Genomic DNA, 22,350 nt, shown 5'->3' on the forward strand with positions numbered 1-22,350 from the left:
CGCGCTCTCGCTCACACGGGCCGAGTCGTCGAGACGACACAGCAGTCATTGCATGGACAGACGAGCGTCTGCTCGGTTCGAGGAAGAACAAGGGGAGAAGGGTGCTGGGGTACGAAAGAGAGGGCTCGGGTGGTGAGGAAAGGCGAAAGAACGAAGGGCAGTGCGAAGAAAGGTTTGCGGGGGGAAAGTTGCGGGAGGAAGGGCGTGCGTGGAGCGTGGCGAGGGTCGTGGATAGGGTACGGTTGACGTGAGCAGGATGGAGAGACGGCAACGAGGGCGAAGGAAGAGAGGAACCGGAAACGACGAGGCCGGGCGAAGACGGTTGACGGAGCTGCGGGCGTATGAGACGTGCCAAGGTCAGTCTGCGCCTCGTACTACGCTCGTAGAGCGAGACGAGCGCACCTCGATGAGTCGCTCAAGCCTCCTTTGCGCGCTTGAAGAGGAGGATGTGCGGTTCGGGAGCGTGTCGCTGCGAGCACGAGGTACGCCAAGGGCGCGAGTCAGTACAAGTCTTGAGGCCGGCGAACTGGCAAGGAAGGGTCCCGTTGCGGGAGGGATGAGGGAGAGACGGCGCCAGACGCACCTCGTAAGCCCACCACCCAGGCGATTGGCGGATGCCGAGCGAGCGCCACTCATCCTCCTCGGGCAGACGCTCCTTGGGCAGGTACTTGACGAGCGCCTTGGGGAGGATCACGTGGCTGCGGCGAGTGGGAGCGGAGAGTGAGTCGAGTTGCGCGGGCGGCGGTCGAGACGGAGGAGAGGGGGAGGAAGGAGGGCGAGGACGAACCGGTACTCGTGCGTGTCGTCTGCGGGCGGCGGAGAGAACGTCAGTAGGACGTTCGTGCTCGGGTCTGTGTAAGTGCTCGAGGACGGGGAGACCGGCGGCGCGGGCGAGTTGCACCGCCTCCTCGGCGCGAGGAGGAGGAGGTCGAACGCGCGTGGTCCAGTCGCAGGCGAGGCGTTGAGCACACGCAACACGGGCGTCGGCCGACGCGTACGAGAATCCTCGCACTCGTTCCACCGGGGCGCACGCGGGCAGGGCGCGCGCGAGGTGGCTCAACATGGTCGACCGAGGACGAAGGAGGGGAGGGGGGACTTGCCACTGTAGCGACTCGAGTAGAAGACGTCTTGAGCGTACTTGTCGACGTCTCTGCGCTTCTGCTCGACGACGTTCATGATGTGGGCGAGAGCGAGTTGGCTGACGAGGACGAGGAGCGAGGGGAGGGTGTGAGGAAGGGGTCGCGGGCGGCGGTTGTGCGGTGGGTGTGGCTGAAGTGGCTAAGCCGGTGCGTGTAGCAGCTGTGTGGCTGTGGCAGCTGGTGCGAGCCAGGTGGAGAGGCAGAGACGAGGGCGCTGCTGCCAACACCGACGAGTTGCTCTTGGCCTCGTCCTCGTCACCCTCTCGCTCAGCGTGTTGTGCGCCATGGCTGCCACCGTCGCACTTCTACCAGCGTGCCCGCTCCCCGACCGCGCACCCCCGCCAGAGCCTGTCGCCCAAGCTGTCGCCACCCTCCTCCCCTCCCACATCCCAGAGTGAGCCCTCCCCTGCCTCCCCACACCTCTCTGTTGCGCTCCAAGGAGGCTGACTGTCCTCAACCGCACCCAGGAACGCACCCGAGCACTGCCCCGTACGCCCTGGCCCGCTTGCCCTCGACCTCCCTCATCTCCTCGCCTCGCTGACACACCTCCCCCTCGCACCCACACAGGGCACCGAGTCGACCGAGGCCGGCCTCGCACCAGGCTGCGCCGGCTGCCCGAACCAGGACGCGTGCGCCACCGCCCCAAAGGGCCCCGACCCGGACCTCGCCCTCGTGCACGACCGCCTGCGCGACGTCAAGCACAAGATCCTCGTCCTCAGCGGCAAAGGCGGCGTCGGCAAATCGACCGTCAGCGCCATGCTCGGCTGGGCCCTGTCTGAAGGCGTCGAGGGCGAGAACGACACGGGCCTCATGGACGTCGACATCTGCGGGCCCTCGCTCCCGCTCCTCTTTGGCCTCGAGGGCCAGCGCCTCCACTCGACGTCGAGCGGCATCCTCCCCATCCCCGTCACATCGTCCCTCTCGCTCGTCTCGATCGGCTTCCTCCTCCCGGCGTCCAACAGCGCCGTCATCTGGCGCGGCCCCAAGAAGAACGGCCTCATCAAGCAGTTCCTCAAGGATGTCGAGTGGGGCCCGCTCGAGCACCTCGTCATCGACACGCCGCCGGGCACCTCGGACGAGCACCTGTCGGTCGTCCAGTACCTCGCCGCCGCAGGAGGCGTCACGGGCGCCGTCATCGTCACGACCCCGCAGGAGGTCGCCCTCCAGGACGTCCGCAAGGAGCTCGACTTTTGCCGCAAGGCCGGCGTCCCCGTCCTCGGCGTCGTCGAAAATATGAGTGGCTTCGTGTGCCCGTCGTGCGGCGGTGAGAGCGACATCTTTGTCCCCTCGACCGGCGGCGCGGCCGGCCTCGCGAGCGAGTGGGGGATCGAGGTCCTCGGCCAGGTGCCGCTCGACCCGCGCATCGGCAAGAGTGGCGACTTTGGCCAGAGCTTCCTCGAGGAGTACCCGGACAGCCCGGCGAGCGTCGCGTACCGCCAGGTCGTTGCCCGTGCGTCCTCCTCTCTCTGTCTCTCCTCTCTTTCCCTCTCTCGCGCGGCCCTGACCTTGTCCGACTCGCAGGTATCAAGGACAAGCTTGCCGACGGCTCGGCCAAGGTGCTCGTCTGAGCGTCTCTACATCGAGCCGCCGTTTCCTCGTTCGCCATTGCCTTTCACCCTCGTCGCCGTCGCTCTCCCAGGTTGTTGTACTGCGCGCTTTCTCTCATCTCGCACTAGACGTGCCCTCCCGCAATGCATGTAGCCCTCAGGTCGTTCCGTTGTCGCGCTGAGAGGCGGCAGAGTCGGGCAAGCGCTGCGGGCGAGGCTTGCGCATGACGCGCGAGGGAGAGGACGAGGACTGGCTCGAGCTGTTTGGAAAGCAGGCGCGGTGGAGCACGACAGCTCGGAGAGTGCAGTAGACTGCTCAGCACGAGCCCTCGAGCCGAGGGGAGAGCGGCCGGACGGGAGGACGAGTCGCTCCGGCTCCTGCAACGAGGCCAAGGGGAGCAGACCTCGACCTCTCTCTGTGCGCCTCGCTGCCTTCGAGCGCTTCCAAACGACCTACAGCGACCTCGCCCAGCTGCCCAGCGACGCCCTCATACCACCCGCGCCTCGCCCCGTCGCCTCGTTGTCGCGTCCCTCTCTCCTCCTCCTCCCTCCGCACCTCGACCTCGACCCCAGCCCACGTCCTCGCCCGCCCACCATGGCAGCCGGCGCATCGCAGAAGGACCTCATCAAGACGCTCAACTCGCTCCAGGACACGTTCGCGGCCATTGGCGGCGAGACGGTCGACTTGCCCCAGATCGTCGTCGTGTGCGCCCCACTCTCGCTCGTCGTTCTCGCGCCTGCCCAAGTGCCGGCCTCGCTGACTTACCCGTACCTCGCGACGCACAGCGGGAGCCAGAGCGCCGGCAAGAGTTCGGTCCTCGAGACGTGAGCTGCCCACTCTCCCTCAGCGACCTCCTGCGGGCGGCGGGACCAGCCAAGACGAGCTGCTCCTTGTACGGCACAGTCTCGCACAGCACTGACTCTCCAGCCCGACCCGCCCCGCAGCATCGTCGGCCGCGACTTTCTCCCTCGCGGTCAGGGCATCGTCACCCGTCGTCCGCTCGTCCTCCAGCTCGTCCACACGCCCGCACCGCTCTCGTCGGCCCCGAGCGCCCAGACCAACCCGGGCAACGCCAACCCCAACTTTACACTCCCGTCCGGGTCCGAGGGCGAGGCGCCGCAAGAGTACGGCGAGTTTCTCCACGTCGACAAGCGGTTCTACGACTTTGGCGAGATCCGCAAGGAGATCGAGAACGAGACGCTCCGCGTCGCCGGCGGCAACAAGGGCATCTCGCGCCTGCCGATTCACCTCAGTGCGTGCTTGCCCCTCTCTTCGTCGCCTCGTCTCGCGAGCGGCCGGCCTGACGCTCGTCCCCTCCCTCTTGCCGCCCTCTCGCGCAGAGATCTTCTCGCCCAACGTCCTCAACTTGACGCTCGTCGACCTGCCCGGCTTGACCAAGATCCCTGTCGGCGACCAGCCGACCGACATCGAGCGCCAGATCCGCAACCTCGTCCTCGACTTTGTCAGCAAGCCCAACTGGTGCGCCTGGCTCCGTCTCTCTGCGCCTCTTTGAGCGTGACTGGGCCTGACGAGTGACCGTGGTCGTTGCGCGCAGCGTCATCCTCGCCATCTCGCCGGCCAACGTCGACCTCGCCAACTCCGAGTCGCTCAAGCTCGCCCGGGCCGTCGACCCGCAAGGCCGCCGCACGATCGGCGTCCTGACCAAGCTCGACCTCATGGACGCCGGCACGCACGCCGCCGACATCCTGACGGGCCGCGTGTATCCGCTCAAGCTCGGCTTCATCGGCGTCGTCGGCCGCAGCCAGCAGGACATCAACGCGGCCAAGCCCATGAGCGACCAGCTGCGCACCGAGGAGGACTTCTTCCGGACGCACCCTGGGTACCGCAACATTGCGCACCGCTGCGGCACCAAGTTCCTCGCCAAGACGCTCAACCAGGTGCGCCTCGTCCCCTTCCCCTCGACCGCCTCTCTCTCTCTGTGTCTCCTCCCGACCTGTCACTAACGCCTACCTCTGTCACGCAGGTCCTCATGAACCACATCCGCGACAAGCTCCCCGACATGAAGGCCCGGCTCAACACGCTCATGGGCCAGACGCAGCAAGAGCTCAACGCGTTCGGCGACAGCGCCTTTCTCGGCGAGGGCCACCGCGGCACCCTCATCCTGCAGCTCATGACGCAGTTCGTGCGCGACTTTGTCGCTTCGATCGACGGCACGAGCCTCGAGATCTCGACCAAGGAGCTGTGCGGCGGCGCGCGCATCTACTACATCTTCAACGACGTGTTTGGCCACGCCCTCGAGTCGATCAACCCGACGCAGAACCTGACGACCCAGGACATCCGCACCGCGATCCGCAACTCGACGGGCCCGCGCCCGAGCCTGTTCGTCCCCGAGGTCGCGTTCGACCTCCTCGTCAAGCCCCAGATCAAGCTCCTCGAGCCGCCGAGCTTGCGGTGCGTCGAGCTCGTGTACGAGGAGCTCATGAAGATTTGCCACAACTGCACGTCGACCGTGCGTCCCACTCCTCCCACTCTCGCCCTGCGTCGAGCTCGACTGACTCTTCCTTCGAGCACGCAGGAGCTCCAACGGTACCCTCGCCTGCACGCCCAGCTCATCGAGGTCGTGTCCGAGCTGTTGCGCGAGCGCCTCGGCCCGACGAGCGAGTACGTCCAGAGCCTGATCAGCATCCAGGCCGCCTACATCAACACGAACCACCCGGACTTTGTCAAGGGCAGCGCGGCCGCCGCGCAGGAGAGCGCACGCGTACAGCGCGAGCGTCGCGTCCTCGCGGCCGACGCGGCGTCGGCGGGCGCGCTCGGCGGCGGCGGCGGAGCGGGAGGAGCAGGCGGCGGCGCGAGGGGGTCGGACCGGCGCAGGAGCGGCGGCGTGACCGAGGCCGAGGACGGCGAGGACGTCAGCGGGCCGGACGACGACGACGATGGGCGGCTCGGCGGGTCGGCGAGCGGGCACGGGCACGGCGGCGCGTCGTCGTCGGGCTACCTCGTCCCGAACGGCGTCAACGGCTCGGCGTCGCCGTCGTCTGGCGGCGCAGGCGCCAAGGGCCGTGCCGCGAGCGCAGGGCACCACGGGCGGCCGTCATTCTCGGCGTCGGGCTACCCGCAGCAGCAGCAGCAGCAGCAGCAGCAGCAGGGCTCGTCGTCGTCGGGCCGGCAGCAGTACTCGTACCCGCAGCAGGGCGGCCAGTACTCGCACCAGCACGGCTCGTCGTCGCCCATGCCCGTCGCGCTCGGCGGCAACGCCGGCGCGCACCACGACCGCCACGCCTCGTCGGCCAAGGAGTCGTTCCTCACCTACTTCTTCGGCGGCAACCCGGTCGGTTCGGTCGGCGGGCTCGCTGGCGGGAGCCACGGCGGCGGCGGCGACATGGCGCACGCGCACGCGGCGACGAGGGGCGGCGCCGAGTTTGGCCAGGCCAACCCGCTCAGTGGGCGCAAGGGCCTCGAGGGCAATGCGGCGGCGTTCGAGATGAAGAGTCTCGACAAGCACCTCGAGCCTGTGCGTCCTCTCTCTTGGTCTGTCTCGTGCCCGAGGGTGTCGACTGACTCGCCGAGAACGCGCCCGCAGTCGCCGTTGAGCAGCACGGGCGAGCCGCAGTTGACGGACCGCGAGGAGCTCGAGACGGGCCTGATCCGGGCCCTCATCGCGAGCTACTTCAGCATCGTGCGCCTGACGATCCAGGACCTCGTGCCCAAGGCCATCATGCGTGCGTCCCCCTTCCACTTTTCCCTTCCTCGAGCGCTTCGCCCGAGCGCCGCGGACTGACCTCGTCGCCCGACCTCGCCCGCCGCAGACCTCCTCGTCAACTTTTCGCGCGAGAGCGTGCAGAACCGGCTCGTTGCGAGCCTGTACAAGGACTCGCTCTTTGACGAGCTCCTGCACGAGGACGAGGCGCTCACGGCCGAGCGAACGCGGATCCAGAACCTGCTGCGGGCGTACCGCGAGGCGTTCCAGGTGCGTCCCTCGCCCTCGTCTCTGAGCGCCCTTCTCTCGCCTCGGCGTGTACTGACTGTCGGTCGGTCCCTCTGCGCAGACGCTGTCCGAGGTGCTGTAGCCGAGCTGCGCGCTGTCGACCCTCGCCGTGTACCTCTCTCTCTCTCTCTCCTTAGCCGTTGTATTCTCGCCCTCTTTCGCTCTTTGCAACGACCCTGCACATGCACTGCTTGTAGCGAGCACGACAGTGAGAGGATCGTCGGCGGTGTCAGTCGTCGGCGCGTGCGGAGGAGCTGAGCGCGTCCGATCCAAGGCTCGTCGCTCCACCTCTTGCCCGTCGTCCCACTCGCACAGAGAGCGCCAGACCGCCAACTCGGCCACACTCGTTCAGCCTCCAGCCACCTACCCACGCCCACACGGCAGCCCCCCCTCGCCCCTTGTCGCCCGCCGGCTCCCTTTGATCCCACAACAACCCTCGCTCCCTCCGCGCTCCCTCCTCGTCCCCGCCTCTGCGCGCCACTCGACCAGCTCGCCATGTCGTCCGACCACTCGGGCACGCTCGACCACGCCCGCCTGCACCGCCGCGTTAAGCGCCAGGCCGCCGTCGCCAACCCCTCGGTCCCCGCCGCGTCGGCCGCCGACCCGGCCACCGCCCCCGGCGCGGGCAACGATGCCGCAGCCGACACGAGCGCACCAGCGCAACCTGCGACGACGACCACGACCCGCGCTGCAGCCGCCGCAACCACGACGACGACCGCCCAGCAGGTCATCGAGTCGACCTCGAGCGCCGCGCCCTCGTCGAGCACGACCACGGCCGCCCCGGTCGAGAGCTCGACTACCGCCGAGCCGTCCACGACCACGACCCCGAGCACGACCTCGACCACGACCACCACCCAGGCGCCGACGACGACGAGCGCCGCCCCGACCACCTCGTCGACCACGACTTCCAGTGGTCAGTCCTCTGCGTCCCTCGTCTCGTTCAGCAGCACTCTCGCCCGCACGTTGGCCTCGTCGCTCTGGCCTCGAGTTCTCTCGTCGTCCTCGAGCCGCAGCTGCGGCGACGTTGTGGCCAGTCGGACGATCTGCCGATCGCCCCACGCCAAAGTGCGCAAACATGCGCGTCGAGGCGCGGTGCGAGGGAGGGTCGACGCCGGTGCGGCAGGCGTCTGGGAGCGTCGACAAGCGCAGGAGGGTGCGCAGGGCGCGACGGCAAGCTCGGTGGGGCGGGCGCGCCGGAAGGGAGCGGCCGAGGGGACTTTGGTCGTCCTCGAGCAACCCTGGACCGCTTTGCCAGAGCCGACACTGACACTCTTCTCGCGCGCACACAGCTCCCGAGACGACCTCGTCCGCAACCAGCGAGGTGCGCCCCCTCCCCGCTCTCGTGAGCGGTCCTCGCACCCGCCACGCCCCGACTTACCCTCCTCGCCCCTTCTCGCAGTCCTCCTCGTCCACGGCCGTCGCCCTCTCGACCTCGGATGCCACCTCGACCACGATCGTCATCGTCTCGGGCTCAGCCGCCTCGCCGTCGTCGTCGAGCGCGCTCCCGACCGCGTCCTCGGCGGGCGACAACGGCTCGAGCGGCTCGTCGAGCCTCGGAACGGGCAGCGTCATCGGCATCGTCGCAGGCGCCGTCGTCGGCATCATCGTCGTCGCAGGTGTTGCCGTCTGGCTCTTCAAGAAGGTGCGTCCACGACCTCCTCCTCACCCTCGAGCGGAAAGAGCTCTCGATCGGCCAAGTTGCTCACCCTTTCGTTCCCTTCCACCTCGCGCTCTCCCTCTCACAGAAGTTCTCGCGCGACGACGACGACGATCAAGTGTCGCCTTTCGACCGCGACGAGTTCCGCCGGGCGTCCGTCATGCTCGACGACGTCGACGAGGCGCACCACTACGAGGCGGCCGCCGCCGCCGCGCAGTACGCGCACTCGCACGGTCACTCGCCCCAGATGAGCGAGTACTCGATGCACGAGATGTACCCGGGCGGCGCGACCGGCCTCGGCCGCTCCGAGACGCTCATGTCGAACGGGTCCGGCGGCGGCGTCCTGCCCGGGCTCGCGCGCGGCCAGACCCTCATGAACCCGCGCCCGCCGACCATGATCAGCAACCACTACGCCCACCACCAGCAGCAGCAGCAGCAGTTCATGCCGTCGTACGCGCCCGGCCAGGTCGTCCCGAGCGTGCCGCAGCAGGCCTACCACAACGGCGGCGCGAGCATGTCGTCCACCATGGACCTGTACGGCAACACGGGCGGGCCCGGCCCGTACGCTCCCGCCATCGGCGTCCCGGCGGGCACGCCGTACGGCAACGCGCAGCAGCTCGACCGCTCGCTCGGCAGCGCCAACGCCGGCTCGTGGCGCGGCGGCAACGGCAACGGCGGCGGCGGCGCCGGCGACCTGAGCCGCAACAACTCGCAGCTGTCGAGCTACTCGCAAATCTCGTCGCCGGCCGACGCGCCCGTCTACCTCCCCGCCGCGCTCCGGGCCGGCGGGAGCTCGCACGGCCACGGCGGTCCTGGCGGCGCCGGCGGCTACCCGGACGAGCGGCCTCTGAGCCGGGTCCACGAGGACGACGAGGCGGCGCCGTCGTACCGCAGCGAGTACGGCGTCGCGCTCGGCGGCGCAGGAGGGTACGGCGGCGGGTACGCGCACCAGCACCAGCACCAGCAGATGCACGGCGAGAGCCTGAGCCGCAGCGGCACGCCCACCAACGCCAACGTGCAGCAGACCTTCTTCGAGCCGTCGCACACCGGCGGACCGGCCGGCGGCGCGTCGGCGCAGGCCCAGGACGCCAAGTGGGACCTCTACCACGGCGCCGGCTCTGCCGGTCGCGCCCCGGCCGGCCCGTCGTCGCATGCGCAGAGCGGCGTCGTCGGCCAGGCGTGGAGCGACGAGGAGCTGTCGGCGCTCGCCGGCGGGCAGCAGCGTCGAGGCGCGGCTTCGCCGGGAGGCGACAAGCTCGAGCGGCGGCTGTCGATCCGCAACGGCGGCCTCGACGCGTACGGCGATGACGAGCAGGACGCGGCGGCGTACGGCGGCATGCACTGAGCAGCGCGTGGCCGTCGGCGGCGGCGTCGCGAGGACGGGCGCCTACGATACCCCTCTCCCCTCTTTTCCCTCTCCTCTCATGTCTCTCTCCTCGCACCTTTTGTCTCGACTACCCGTCTCCGCTCTTCGCCTTTCGACTACCTCGCCCTCTTTGAATCCCTCTTGCCCTCCCCTTCAACGAGACCCGGACCTCGTCTCGTCGTTCTCGCCCTCGATGTCGTTCCGAGTGCCGCCGCGTGCTCGTCGCACGAGTGCAGCAACGATGCGTGCAACGCAGCTCGGTACCTCTGCAAGCAGCTTTTGCGAGCGCAGAGAGAACGTGAGCGAGTGATTCAGTGACAAGTCGGCTCTCGTCGTCGTCGCGCCTCTCTTGCTCCTTCTCTCGCTGCGACTTGCTCCTCGCTCCGCTCTATCGCTTTGCCAGAGCAGCATGTGCATCGTCTCCTGTGTCCGCTCGGCGCCATGCCTGCACCGCTCGCAGTGCCGCCGCGGCGTCGACCGTTTTTTAACAAGCAAGCCAAACGAGCGTGTGCGGGCGCGCGGAGGAGGAGGTTGCGCGAGCAGGGAGACATTATGGTGCCTGTACCTTGTCTAGCGCTTGAGCAGTGCCTGCAATAGCTTTCGCGCCCCGCTCTCGAGCGAGCTCGCCGACGCACGACCTTCTCAAGTTGCCTCGCATGGTTGCGAACGCGGCGTGCTTGTCGCTTCCCTCGCGCTGTCGCCGCGTTCGCTCTCTCGCACGCATGTGCTCCGAGCGGCGGCGGCGCGCGCTGTCACCGCTCTTGCTGGCCGCTTTCAGAGCTCGCACGGTTCTCGTCCTCGCTTCCTCTCTTGCCCTCGACAGTCTCTCGACGACGACGACGGCGACGACGAGCTATGCAGCGCCGAGAAGAAAAACGAAAAAGACGAGAAAGTTACATGGGTTAAGCGCACTGACACTAGCTGACGACCTGCGACGCAGCGACCCCGACGGGAACCGGGCCCTCCCTCCTGTGGCCCCCCCTTGCTCTCCTCCTCTGGCTGTGCAAAGGCGCCGAGCCTACTCGTCGGCGATCTTGGGCCTGCAGACATGGCGAACGGAGGGTCAGTGCGTGGAGAGAGAGGGAGCCGGAGGACGGCGAGGGCGAGGAGGAGAAGAGCAAGGGAGGAGGGCTTGAGGGCGAGATAGGGCGGGCGAGAAACGGAAGCGAGGACGCACGCAAGGTAGTACCGGACGTTGCCGGCGTCGAACGAGTACTGGACGAGGAGCGGCACCTCGTTCGACATGTGGAGCTGGACGCGGTCCGAGAGCGGCGTCGACTTGGCGAAGTTGGACAGGTACTTGATCGAGAACGTGAGCGATACGGCCTGCGCGAGGGAGAGACGGACGGCGAGGGTCAGGGATGCACGTCAACTGAGGAGGACAGACAAGGGGAAAGGGGGCGCACCTGCTGCAGGTTGATCTTGACGTCCATCTTCTGGTCCTCGTCCTCCTTCTTGGCCTTGCCCTTCTTGGCCACCGCCTTCTTCTTCTCGGCCTTCTTCTTCTCGGCCTTCTTCTCCTTCTCCTTCTGTAGGTCGCACGAGGGTGGTCGAGAGGTCGAGAGTGGGGAGGAAAAGGGTTGGAGAGCGAGAGGGACGAGAGAGAGGGACGAGAGGGCGCGACGAGACAGTCAGCAACGGTATCGACTGAGAGAGTGGGGTGCAGGAGGAGAGAGGCGTGCGCACCTGCCTCTTGGCCTTGTCCTTCTCGGCCGCCTTCTTCTTCTTCTCCTTCTCCTTTTCCTTCTTGGCCGCGGCCGCGTCCTTCTCCTTCTTGACGGCGGCGCCCTTCTCGCCCTTGACCTTCTTGGCGCTCGGCTGGTCCTCGTCGTCGTTCTCGTCCTCCGAGTCGGCGACAGCGCGCTTCTTCTTGGGCGACGACGCGTCGCCGTCCTCGTCCTCGTCGCCGGACGCCGCCACGGTGGGCTTCTGGTCCTCCTGTGAGCCGTCGGCGATCTGGACCTGCGGGACGAGAGGGCTGGGTGAGTCATGTGGTCCAACGAGCAAAGGAGGGAGAGAGACAGAGAGAGAGGCGGACGCACATCCTCGTCCTCCTCCTTGGGCTCCTCCTCCTCCTCCTCCTCTTCCTCCTCCTCGTCACTCTTGTCCTCGTCGTCCGAACCCTCGGCCTCGGACTCGTCCTCGTCCGAGTCGCTCGCCGCCTCCTTGCCGCGGCGGTCGGTCGGCTTGAGCGTGACGGACGCGTTGCCGATGTCGCCCTCGCTCGAGAAGCGGACGCCGTCCTTGCTGACCTCGATCTTGACGCTCTCGCCGAGCTCCTTGAGGTCGCGGATGATGCGCGCAAACTCGCCGCTCGGGAGGTCGATCTCGGCGTCGTAGACCGTGTCGGGGATGCCGAGGTGCTCCTGGTCGATGTCCATGAGCTTCATCTCGTACTCGCCGACGCGGTCCGTCTTCTTGGCCTCGAACAGGAGCGCGAGCACGTCCTGCGACTCGTCGGCGCGGAGCGTGACCGTGTCCGTGTTGGCCGCACACTTGACGATCTTCTGCAGCGACGTGAGCGACATGCCGAGCGACCTGCGCGGGAACGGGACTCGTAGTCAGTCGCCGTGGCTCGTACAAGAGGATGGGCGAGGACGGGCGACGCACATGTCGCGGTCGCAGCGGTACTGGCTGAAGCCCGACTTGATGAGGTTGAGCGAGACGAGCGCGACGTGCGAGTTGTCCATCGCCTGCAGCTTCTGCAAGAGGGAACCGGTGCGCGGGGTGCGAAAATGGTCAGTGCGGGCTTGATGGCGGCGGGACCGGGCGTAGAAGGAGGAAGGGAGGACGTACGATGCCCTCGTCCGAGCAGTCAAAGTTGGCGTCGGTGACGAGCTCCTTGACGGCTGTGAGGGGGCAAGGACGACACGTAAGTACCAGGCTCTGCCTCGAGCACGGCTCGGGCAACTCGGCCGCCGTGGCGAACGTGGGAGAGCGGCCGTACCGTCAAGGACCTGTTGCGAGGAGAGGGACGCCGTCAGTACCGCTCGGCGACTGGGAGAACGACTTCTCGACGCAGCACATGCTGCAGACGGGGAATGAAGAGGAGCAAGAGACGCACCTTCTTGAGGAGGTCGGCTTCTTCGAGGCGAGCTTCCTGCAGAAGGGGAACGAGGGAGGGAGGGAGGAAAGAGTCAGTGACCGATCCGACGCATGCGCGCGTTCGACGTTGCTCCTGAGATGCTCGTCGACCTTTGTCGCGCGAGGCAAGGCGAGTCTCGGCGGTGCGGGTCGACGAACGAGGCGACGCGTCCAGGACGAGGTGTGGGCGTAGGGTGGAAAGGGGCTCGAGAGGCGCGCACGACTTGCGACGGGCTGCTCAAGCTCCGTGGAGCAGAGCAACCTCGTCGCAGAGCCTGCTTGGGGTCGCGAGGCGGTGCGGACGCGTCGAGGTGGGTCGTCGCCGAGCGCGACGCCGTCGCCCTGCTCCTCGACATCTGCTCGCCTTTGCGCGCGTGCGCTACTCGCCCTCGTGCGCTGCATGGCTCCACACTCGACTGCGCGTGGTGGCGAGTGCGCTGGGGGCGGGTGCGAGGCGGTCGAGGAGGGACGGACGCGAGTTGTGGGAGGAGGGGCGAGGACGCGGTGGAGCGGGGAGGAGAGGAAAGAAGGGCTCACAAGCATGGTGGGCGAGAGTGACGAGAATCGGTGCTTGAGGTGCTGGAGAAGAGCGAGCTGAGCGAGGTAGGAGAGAGAGGGGAGGGAGGCGAGCGAGGAGCGACGACGCGTCGAGCGCGCGTCGACCACAATTTGGCACCGTCGACCACCACCTCTGGTGGGCCTGGCTTGGCAGTAGATGCACTGTCGAGCCGCTCACAGAAGATCGCAACCGCGAGCCGCGCCGTGGCACACTTGCGAGCGAAGGCCCGCTCTTCCACGCCGGGAAAATCGCTTTCAGCTCATCCAGCTACTCGCGCACCACAAGACCTGCTACTAAAGCATGAGAGATCTTGTAGATTTGGAACGGAAGCACTCTGAGCGGTTGTGTCGGAAATTGTAGCCGCCGTCGTCGCGAACTTGAAGGTGAGCCGGCGTCCACCTCTCGTCCACCTCGCGAGCACCTGCACGACTGCTGCGACCGCGCCACCGTCGCTCCCACACTCGACTGCGGCCGACCACGAAGCGCCCTCCCGCCTTCTCGCACCAAGCGATGCCCAACGCCAAAAGGTCCGGAGCTCAGCGACGAAGCACCGCCAGGTCCGTCCGCACTCTCTCTCTTCCACGGTTCTGCAACGTGGGTGTGCGGCCTCTTTGTGGTGGCAGGCGAGCTCCAGGGCGAGCGAGGGACGAGGGACGAGGCGTCCGAGATGGCAGGAACCGCTCGCTCAGCAGCCACTCGCTGTCGCGGGACCTTGGTGGACGCGCGAGGGCAGGTACAGCGTTCGCAGCGGTACTCGAGCAGGCCTGAAGCAGGGGCGGCCCCGCAGAGCGATAGTTGCGCCGGAATGGCCATCGCTCCGTTTCCGCTCTCGCGCACGACGAGAGCATCCCTCGAGCGCATCCCGATCAGCGCGCAAGACTGACCTTGCTCTCTCGTCTGCCTGCAGAGCTCGTCAATCTGCCGGCGGCAGCAACGGCGCCTCGTCGTCGGGCAACTTTACGCCGTCGGGCGACTTCTCGTTCGCGTCGCCCTCGGGCGCGTCCGCCTCGTTCACCAACCCGTACGACTCGCAGTTCAACGGCAACGGCAACGGTCGTCACGGCGGCGACTCGGACTCGGACGACGACTCGGACTCGGACGACGACTCGTCGGACTCGGTCGACTCGCGCCCGCCGGTCAAGGCCGACAGCGACCTGAGCGACGCCGAGCGGGTCGCGCGCGCCGCCGAGAAGAAGGAGCTCGGCAACGTCTCGTACAAGCGCGCCGACTACGCGACGGCCGTGCGCCACTACTCGCACGCGATCGACCTCGACCCGTCCGAGCCGTCGTACCACCTCAACCGCGCCGCCGCGCGCATGCTCCTCAAGCTGTTCGGCGCCGCCCTCGAGGACTGCCTCGCGGCCCAGGCGCTCCAGAAGAACGACCCGCAGAGCAAGACGCTCCTGCGCACGGCCAAGTGCCAGCTCGCGCTCGGCCTCGTCGCGCCCGCCCAGCAGTCGCTCCACGAGGCGTTCCGCCTCGAGCCGGGCAACCGCGCCGTCGCGACCGAGAAGAGCCGGGCCGAGCGCGTCGCCCAGCACGTGAGCAACATTCGGCGCGACCTCGAGCGCAAGGAGTGGAGCATGGTCCTCCTCGGCGTCGACGCCGCCGCGCGCGAGTGCGAGGCCGACGCGACCCCGAGGGAGTGGCGCATCTGGAAGGTCGAGGCGCTCGTCGGCAAGAAGCGCTACGACGAGGCGGCGAGCCTGGCTGCGTGCGTCCTCCTCTCCTTCTTTCCGTCCCTCCCCGCCCGCGTGCCCCCCTTCCTCCCTCCCTCCTCCACTCCCTCTCGCGACCCCCCACTCCTTCGACACGGCGCACCGCACGCCTCGAGCGACTCGCACTGACTCGTCGCCCCACCTGCAGCGACCTCTTGCGCCTCGACCCGAAGCAGCCCGAGCCGCTCTACTACCGCGGCCTGTGCCTGTACCTGTCGGGCAGCAACGACCAGGCGATCAAGCACTGTCAAGAAGCGCTGCGCAACGATCCCGACTACTCGCGAGCTCGGTGCGTCCTGCGCTCCCTCGTTCGCGCTCGCCCTCTTCCTGTTCTTCCTCGACTTACCCCTCTTGCCTTGCCCAGCACCCTCCTCAAGCGCATCCGGCTCGTCGAGCAGCTCAAGGAGCAGGGCAACACGGCGTTCAAGGAGCAGCGCACCGACGAGGCGATCCAGAAGTACTCGGACGCCATGGACGCCGACCCGGACAACGAGACGATCAAGGCCGTCCTCTTGAGCAACCGTGCGGCAGCCTACTTGCGGGTGCGTCCCCTCGCTCTCTCCTCGTCGGCGACGTGCTCGCCCGCCAGGTGCGGGCGCGTCGACGCCCGCCTCTCGCAGCACTGACGCTCCTCTCTTGCGTCCGCCGCAGGCCAAGAACTACGCCTCGGCCATCGCCGACTGCACCACCTGTGTCACCCTGTCGCCGACGCACTTCAAGGCGTTCCGCACCCGGGCGCGGGCGCACCTCGCGCAGGAGGACTTTGAGGCGGCCGTGCGCGACTTCAAGCAGGCGTTCGAGCTCGCGCCGCAGGGCAGCGCCGACGAGCAGGCGCTCAAGCGCGAGGTTCGCGAGGCCGAGGCGGCGCTCAAGAAGAGCAAGATGAAGGTGCGTCGCTACGAGTTTCTCTCGAGCCCGAGTTTCGGTCGTTCGTCGAGCTCACTCGTCGTCTCGTTCCCCTTCCTCCTCGGCCACCGTCTCGCAGGACCACTACAAGATCCTCGGCGTCGAGGCGGACGCGAGCGAGATCCAGATCAAGAAGGCCTAGTGCGTCCCGATCCCTCGTCGAGACCGTCGGCGTGCGAGGCGAGAACTGACCGTCTTTCCTCCCTGCCCTTCCCTCATCCACCTCTGTCTGTCCCTCCCTCGCTTTCTCCTCTCTTCCTCGCTTCTCTCTCTCTCTCTCTCTCTCAGCCGCATGATGAGCCTGCGGCACCACCCGGATAAGGGCGGCGACGAGGCCGTCTTCAAGGAGGTGCGCCCGACTCTCCCTCGAAGCCCTCGTCCGACTCGACCTGACTCTCCCTCCCTCTCCCCTCGCACAGATCAAGGCGTCGTACGAGCTCCTGTCGGACCCGCAGCGCCGCGCCAAGTTCGACCAGGGCATCGACGAGGACGACCCGACCGGCGGCATGTCGGGCTACGACGACTTTGGCGGCATGGGCGGCATGGGCGGCATGGGTGGCGGGTTCGGCGGCGGCGCGTTCAACATGGAGGACCTGTTCGGCGGCGGCATGGGCGGCGGCGGGTTCGGCGGCGGTGGCGGCTTCCACAGCCACGGCGGCGGGAGGAGAGCCGGCGGGGGCTACTCGTCGTACGGCTTCTAGGCCGGGCATGCCTCGTCGTGTAACCTCACCGCTGCGGCGCTCATCTCGCAGACCCTGATCGACCGAGAGGTGCACATCGTGAGCTTGTCGAGAGCTGCTTCGAGTGAGCGACAGGACAAGCCCGGTCCTCTCGCTTACCGCCAAACTCTCGATCTCTCGTCGAGAGACCGCTCACGAGAGAGTCTGAGCGTCGTGAGCTCGCCGCTCTCGACGTTCGAGAGAGAGCTGAGGAGGAGAGCGCCAGCCACGGGCCCGCGAGTCGCAGGCGGCGTGTCCGACGAACCGCCGGGAAAGGTTGACCTCGACGGCCGAGTCGTCGCTCTGGAGCTTGTGCCGAACTCGGCGCGTAGCCACGAGCGCCAGAGGACTCGCACGCGGGCGGGAAGCGGCCTTGATGAAGGCGAGGTCCGAGCGGGACGAAGCGGATCATTGCGCTCGTGGAATCAAACGTTCTCTCCTCGCGCCGCGAAGCACGACTCTCTGCGACAGCCCGCACGAAAGCTGGGCGAGAACGAGTCTGTCCAGGCAGAGACGCCGGTCGCCTGCGGTCGGACCGCCTCGCGAACGGCGGCGCCGGTCGGCCGCCGTCTCCTCCTCGCGCTCACGCGATCGCGCATCGCCTGACGTTCCTCGCACACAGTCGGACACCCGCTTTACTGCGAGCGGGCGCAAGCTTGCGGGCGGCACCAAGCCCAGGTCGGCGGCCGAGGCGAGGCGCAGAGCTGCGAGGAGCGCTCCGTCTGGCGACGCCGGCGAGGCTCCGTCCCGTCGCGGCGATGCGGCCCTCTGGCACGAGTGGGCGACAAAGTGGCGCGGTGCGGAGGCCCTGGCCTCGGTACAGCCAGCTTGCAAGCCGCCTTCTCAAAGTGAGAGCTGGCTGCCGCATCCGGCGCTTTCGACCACGTCTCTGAATATTAATCTCCCTCTGTCTGACGCTCCTCCTTGCGGTCCCGGCCTCGCTGATGTGTCTCGGGGCCATGCAGAGTAAGTACTCGAGCTGCGGCCAAGCGGACGAGCGAACCCAGCGAAAGCTCCGCGGGCCGCCTCGCCTCGCTCTCCTCGTCCTCAGCACTCCTCGACCGCCAGCCGTCAGCACAGCCCTCAAGCGCTGCCACGCAAGGCCCACCACACGAGCACCCACAGTCGCCGCCGCCGCCGCCGCCGCCTGCCCCACAGCCGCTCGCCTCGGCTCCCCCTCCTCCTCCTCTCGGCTCTTGAACGCCTGTGCTGGTCGCAGCCGTCCAACCCGCCCACACTCCTTTGAGCCCTCGACCCCTCACCGCCAGCTCTCGAACCCGCCCGCCTCGACCAGTCGCCATGCACTTCTCGTCCCTCCTGCCCCTCGCCGTCCTCTCCCTCTCGGCCGCATCCACCCTCGCCGTCGCCGCACCGCCCAACCCGGACCAGCTGTACGCCCTGCAGGCGTCGGCCCAGTCGGCTGCAGCGCAGGCGACCCCGGCGAGCGGCCGCACCGCGTCGCGCTCGAACGGCTCGTCGTCGTCGTCGGGCGAGAGCGTCGTGCGCCGGCACCAGCGCCTCCAGGCCCTGCACCACGGCACGGGCATGCAGAAGCGCTCGATCGAGCGCCGCCAGCCTGCGAGTGCGCAGCGCCTCGGCGGCCGCAACGAGGACGTGCGCGAGCGCGAGCGCCGCGGCGTCGTCGACTCGTCGTCGACCGTCGACGACCTCGAGCGGCGCGACGACCTCGAGGCGCGTGCGTCGGAGCAGTACCCGCTCGCGTCTGGCGGGTCGGACAACTTCTGGCGCGGCGTCTCGTCGTACTACCTCCACGCCCTGTACGACTCGGACCGGCGAGACGTCCTCGACGCGATCCAGGGCGCCGGCTTCAAGGTCGTGCGCATCTTTGTCGCCTCGGTCGGCGCCAACAACAAGGGCAGCAGCAACCGCGCCGTCAACGATGGTCCGTCCCCTCGTCCTCTCTCGCCTCGCGCCCTCTCTCGAGCCTGGCGCTCACACTCTCCTCCCGTCCACAGTCGAGCCGAGCGCTGTCGGAGCGTACGACGACACGGTTCTCGAGCTGATCGACCAGCTCATGGTCGACTGCAAGGCGCGAGGTGCGTCTCCCTCTCTCTCTCTCTCTCTCTGTCGGGCCCCGTGTCGCCGCCTCGTCCACCTTTCTGACTCTCTGGCGGTCGCAGGCCTTAAGCTCATGATCGCCCTGTCGGACCGTTACGCCCTCGGCTTCTGGTCGACCGACTCGTACGCGACGCAGCTCAACATCGTCGCCGCCGGCTCGAGCGGCGTGCAGAAGGTCGCCAATGCCGGCTCGTTCTACACCAACGCGTGGGCGATCAACATGTTCGAGGACCGCCTGTCGCACATCATGAACCACCAGAACGCGCTCATGGGCGGGCAGAAGTGGGCCGACCTCGACGAGGTCATCTACGCCGTCGAGCGTGAGTCGGTCGTCCTCCTCGAGCCCGCTCGGCCCTCGTCTCGACCTCGTCTGACTCGCTCTGTTTCCCCGTTCTCTCTCGCAGCGCAGAACGAGCCCCAGGGCGTGAGTCTCGTCCCCTTTCTCTCCCGATGTCGCAGTGAGAGCTCGCGTCACTGACTCTCGTCCTTTCACGCCCTTGCAGCACATGCAGATGGCCTCGTCGACCTGGTCCTGTGACCGCGCCCGGTACCTCAAGTCGCTCATCACGTCCAACATCAAGGTCTCGAGCGGCGGCGGCATCACCACGTCGTCGTCGCTCGGCTCGTGGGCGACGGGCTGCTCGGCGTTCGACATCATCTCGGTCCACGACTACGGTACGTCGGCGGCGGCGACCGCCGGCGCCCTCGCGGCGGCCAAGGCTGCACACCCGGGCAAGGAGGTCATTATGGGTGCGTCCTCGTCCTCTCCTCGGCGGCGTTGAGCGAGACGAGCGCGAGCCTGACCTCTCCCTTTTTCTTTCCCTCGCAGGCGAGTGGGGCATGGCCGGCGCCAACAAGGCGACCGTCATCTCGCAGTTCGTCAACGCGTTCAACGCGCAGGGCATCTCGAACATGTTCTGGCAGATCACCAAGCCGGGCGCAGGGGCCGCCGACTTTGAGGTGCGTCGCCTCGTTCGCCTTTCTCTCGAGCTCTCTCCCTCAGGCGCCAACTCTTCCTCTCTTCCTGCAGGTCTGGACCGGCGAGGGCGCGTGGAAGGCCCTGACGGGCCAGGCGTTCAGCAACGACGCGGCGCCCGTCGTCTCGGCCTCAAAGGCGGTCGCGTCGTCGTCCAAGGCCGCCGCCTCCTTCTCGTCCAAGGCGGTCGCGTCATTCTCCAAGGTCGCCGACTCGTCCAAGGAGGCCGCCGCTCGCGAGGCGACGTCGACCAAGGCGCAGTGGGCGTCGGCGACGTCGGCGTTCAGCTCGTACGTCGCCAAGGCGTCGTCGTACGCCGGCGAGGGCAAGTCGCGCGTCGCGTCGGCCTACTCGGCCGCGGCGAGCAAGGTCGAGTCGGCCGCCGCCGAGGCGACGAGCGCGGCTGCGGCCGCCAACACGTGGTCGGGCGGCGCTGCTGGCCAGCGCCAGGCCATCGTCAGCTCGCTCAAGGGCGGCGACGCTTGAGCCGTCTCGCTCTTTTCCCTCTCCTTCTCTTTCTCGTCACCCTGTCTGTATCACGAGTCTCTCGGCGTCGTCCCCCCTCCTGTATCCTCGCTCTTTCTGCATCGGCTCGCTCTTTCACGCCGCCAGCTTGTCCTCCTCCCCTTGTCACGCCTCGTTTGCATTGTCATGGCCTCGGCCTTCTCGCACTCTCGACCGTCGCATGAGCAGATGTCGAGCGAGAGCGCGCGCGAGGGAGAGAGAGCCGTCGACCCCGCCTTCCCCACCTCGGGCCGGCTACGCTCGCTTTCCACCCACAGCCTCTCGCACCCTCGTGCACGACCATGAGCCTCCCCAAGCACGTCCTCGACCTGCTCGAGCCGCTGCACGACACGAGCGCGACCTTCACCCGCTCGGGCGACCTCATCTCGGCGTCCGAGTCGACGTCAGCGCGACAGCGCTACCTCTACAAGACGGCCGGCAGCGACTCGACGCAGCTCGTCGGCGAGGCCGAGAGCTTGCGAGCGATCAACGCGGCTTGCGCAGATGTCGCCCCGAGGCTGCTCGGCAGCGGGACGGACGAGCAGGGCCGGAGCTGGATGCTCTCCGAATGGCACGGTGCGCCCTCTGTTCCCCTTCTTCCTGGTGCCCGTGCAGGGCAGGGATCTGATCACTTCTCTCCGCAGACCTGTCGGCTATCCCGGCGGCAGAACAAGCTCGCCTCGCCGAGCTCGTCGCCAAGATGCACCTCGCGCCCGCGCCCGACGGTCAGCGCTTCGGCTTCTCGGTGCCGACATGCTGCGGCGCGACCCAGCAGGAGAACGCCGAGATGGACAGCTGGGCCGGCTTCTACGGTGAGCGCAGGATTGGTGACCTCGCGAGGCGGATCGGCGACCCGGAGCTGCTGCGGCTCGCCCAGGAGGTGCGGCAACGGTGCGTCCCGCCGCCTCCTCTGCGACGTTCGAGCCTCGTACTGACTCTCTCGTACTCCTGCAGTGTCATCCCTGAGCTCCTCGGTCGACTCGACGTCAAGCCGTCGATCCTGCACGGCGACCTCTGGGTGCGCTCGGCTCGCTCTTTTCCTTCTTCCTCGTTCGGCGCAAGCCTGACGTCCTCTCTCACACAGTCGGGCAACGCGCGCTTCTCGAACGACCGCCACGCGCCCATCACTTTCGACCCCTCGAGCTACTACGGTCACAGCGAGGCAGAGTGAGCTCTTTTCTTCCCTTTCCCCTCGTCACCACGGTCTTCCTCGTCCGCTTCAAGCCTCGACGACGTCGCGTCGAGTCGATATTCCCTGCCTGTGACTGAGTCGTCGCGCCGTCCCGCAGCCTCGGCATCACGAGAATGTTCGGCGGCTTCGCGCCGGCGTTCTACGAGACGTATCACTCGCTCGTGCCCAGATCGGAGCCCGTCGAGCAGTACGAGCAGCGTCTGCAGCTCTACGAGGCGTACCACCACCTCAACCACATGCTCATGTTTGGTGTGCGTCCCGCGTTTCCCTTTCCTCGTCGTCACGCGCGCACGGTCCTTGACTCCTTCTCGTCCCACCTCCTCTCTCGACAGCGATCGTACAAGTCGGGCGCAGTGCGTCTTCTCGAAGCGCTCGTGCGGTGGGCAGAGGAGCAGGGCCTGTAGCAGCTCGCGCGCAATCGAAACCTTTGCCGTATCGACTTTGTATTGGCAATAGAAGACTTTGCTATTGCGATCGAGCTCGAGATAGCGACGCGCACACGTTGCTCTACGAGTACTGCAAAAGCGCGTGCATTGCTCTACTTGTATTGCAAAAGTCATTTCGAGCGTTCTAAAGCGTTTTGATGGCGCAGTTGGCGGCTGTGGTGTAGAGGTTTATCATACTTGCTTTGGGCGCACGATTGCAAGTGGTCCCCGGTTCGACTCCGGGCAGCCGCCACGCCCTCTTTTTTTACTAGTCCTTACTAGTCCGTAAGGGAGACTAGTAAGTCGCCGCGGCGCATTCCGATCGGCTCGACTGGACGTCCACTTGCACCTGTCGAAGTTGCGGGGTTGCTCCAGGCATTCTTTGCACTGTCTACGAGCTGAGAGAGTAGTCACCGTCATGCTCCTCGAGGTGGGTGGCGAGCGAGCGAAGCGCAAAGAACCATGGGTCCGTACGGGCCTTCGTGGAGGCCAGGACGAGTCGCGCCTTCCCGCCTGCAGCCAGCCTCTC

The 22,350-nt window shown here is 67.4% G+C and overlaps 8 protein-coding genes and 1 non-coding gene across 9 annotated transcripts; 7 read left to right on the forward strand and 2 right to left on the reverse strand.

The window, feature by feature from the left end:
* Window positions 1-415: 415 nt before the first annotated feature.
* RHOBADRAFT_43596 (uncharacterized protein) lies at window positions 416-1,176 on the reverse strand (the record flags this gene model as incomplete). Its single annotated transcript, XM_018414247.1, has 4 exons — window positions 416-469; window positions 584-698; window positions 788-806; window positions 1,104-1,176. 4 exons carry the CDS (start codon window positions 1,174-1,176, stop codon window positions 416-418), a joined length of 261 nt encoding a protein of 86 aa, XP_018271155.1.
* A 229-nt stretch (window positions 1,177-1,405) lies between these two features.
* On the forward strand, window positions 1,406-2,849 carry RHOBADRAFT_48376 (uncharacterized protein). The gene is made up of 4 exons (XM_018415132.1): window positions 1,406-1,533; window positions 1,607-1,628; window positions 1,707-2,589; window positions 2,661-2,849. Exons 1-4 carry the CDS (start codon window positions 1,424-1,426, stop codon window positions 2,705-2,707), a joined length of 1,062 nt encoding a protein of 353 aa, XP_018271156.1. The 5' UTR covers window positions 1,406-1,423; the 3' UTR covers window positions 2,708-2,849.
* Window positions 2,850-3,281: 432 nt separating this feature from the next.
* On the forward strand, window positions 3,282-6,769 carry RHOBADRAFT_35950 (uncharacterized protein; the record flags this gene model as incomplete). Its single annotated transcript, XM_018413318.1, has 11 exons — window positions 3,282-3,391; window positions 3,473-3,511; window positions 3,632-3,939; window positions 4,028-4,166; window positions 4,243-4,585; window positions 4,672-5,157; window positions 5,224-5,559; window positions 5,791-6,162; window positions 6,232-6,370; window positions 6,458-6,618; window positions 6,699-6,769. Coding segments are annotated over 11 exons (2,502 nt in total), but the record flags the coding sequence as incomplete, so codon positions are not given.
* A 362-nt stretch (window positions 6,770-7,131) lies between these two features.
* On the forward strand, window positions 7,132-10,147 carry RHOBADRAFT_43599 (uncharacterized protein; the record flags this gene model as incomplete). Its single annotated transcript, XM_018414248.1, has 5 exons — window positions 7,132-7,546; window positions 7,926-7,957; window positions 8,036-8,278; window positions 8,382-9,619; window positions 10,120-10,147. 5 exons carry the CDS (start codon window positions 7,132-7,134, stop codon window positions 10,145-10,147), a joined length of 1,956 nt encoding a protein of 651 aa, XP_018271158.1.
* A 530-nt stretch (window positions 10,148-10,677) lies between these two features.
* On the reverse strand, window positions 10,678-13,099 carry RHOBADRAFT_43600 (uncharacterized protein; the record flags this gene model as incomplete). Its single annotated transcript, XM_018414249.1, has 10 exons — window positions 10,678-10,699; window positions 10,837-10,985; window positions 11,066-11,188; window positions 11,346-11,621; window positions 11,702-12,197; window positions 12,270-12,361; window positions 12,456-12,508; window positions 12,607-12,616; window positions 12,724-12,759; window positions 12,965-13,099. The coding sequence occupies 10 exons, from the start codon at window positions 13,097-13,099 to the stop codon at window positions 10,678-10,680; spliced, it is 1,392 nt and encodes a 463-aa protein (XP_018271159.1).
* Window positions 13,100-14,107: 1,008 nt separating this feature from the next.
* RHOBADRAFT_43601 (uncharacterized protein) lies at window positions 14,108-16,627 on the forward strand (the record flags this gene model as incomplete). Its single annotated transcript, XM_018414250.1, has 8 exons — window positions 14,108-14,121; window positions 14,210-15,016; window positions 15,169-15,309; window positions 15,385-15,562; window positions 15,672-15,908; window positions 16,006-16,067; window positions 16,215-16,275; window positions 16,346-16,627. 8 exons carry the CDS (start codon window positions 14,108-14,110, stop codon window positions 16,625-16,627), a joined length of 1,782 nt encoding a protein of 593 aa, XP_018271160.1.
* Window positions 16,628-18,319: 1,692 nt separating this feature from the next.
* RHOBADRAFT_66339 (glycoside hydrolase family 5 protein) lies at window positions 18,320-20,374 on the forward strand. The gene is made up of 7 exons (XM_018418944.1): window positions 18,320-18,548; window positions 18,622-18,702; window positions 18,787-19,044; window positions 19,129-19,148; window positions 19,228-19,474; window positions 19,554-19,684; window positions 19,755-20,374. The coding sequence occupies exons 2-7, from the start codon at window positions 18,681-18,683 to the stop codon at window positions 20,184-20,186; spliced, it is 1,110 nt and encodes a 369-aa protein (XP_018271161.1). The 5' UTR covers window positions 18,320-18,548; window positions 18,622-18,680; the 3' UTR covers window positions 20,187-20,374.
* Window positions 20,375-20,506: 132 nt separating this feature from the next.
* Window positions 20,507-21,839, forward strand: RHOBADRAFT_53143 (uncharacterized protein; the record flags this gene model as incomplete). Its single annotated transcript, XM_018416689.1, has 6 exons — window positions 20,507-20,780; window positions 20,849-21,095; window positions 21,159-21,222; window positions 21,289-21,371; window positions 21,494-21,647; window positions 21,729-21,839. 6 exons carry the CDS (start codon window positions 20,507-20,509, stop codon window positions 21,798-21,800), a joined length of 894 nt encoding a protein of 297 aa, XP_018271162.1. The 3' UTR covers window positions 21,801-21,839.
* Window positions 21,840-21,991: 152 nt separating this feature from the next.
* Window positions 21,992-22,073, forward strand: RHOBADRAFT_t45. Its single transcript has one exon. It is a non-coding gene; the product is annotated as a tRNA-Pro (tRNA).
* The last annotated feature ends 277 nt before the right edge of the window (window positions 22,074-22,350 follow it).

The sequence above is a fragment of the Rhodotorula graminis genome (assembly GCF_001329695.1).
Source record: "Rhodotorula graminis WP1 unplaced genomic scaffold RHOBAscaffold_6, whole genome shotgun sequence".
Lineage (NCBI taxonomy): Eukaryota > Fungi > Basidiomycota > Microbotryomycetes > Sporidiobolales > Sporidiobolaceae > Rhodotorula > Rhodotorula graminis.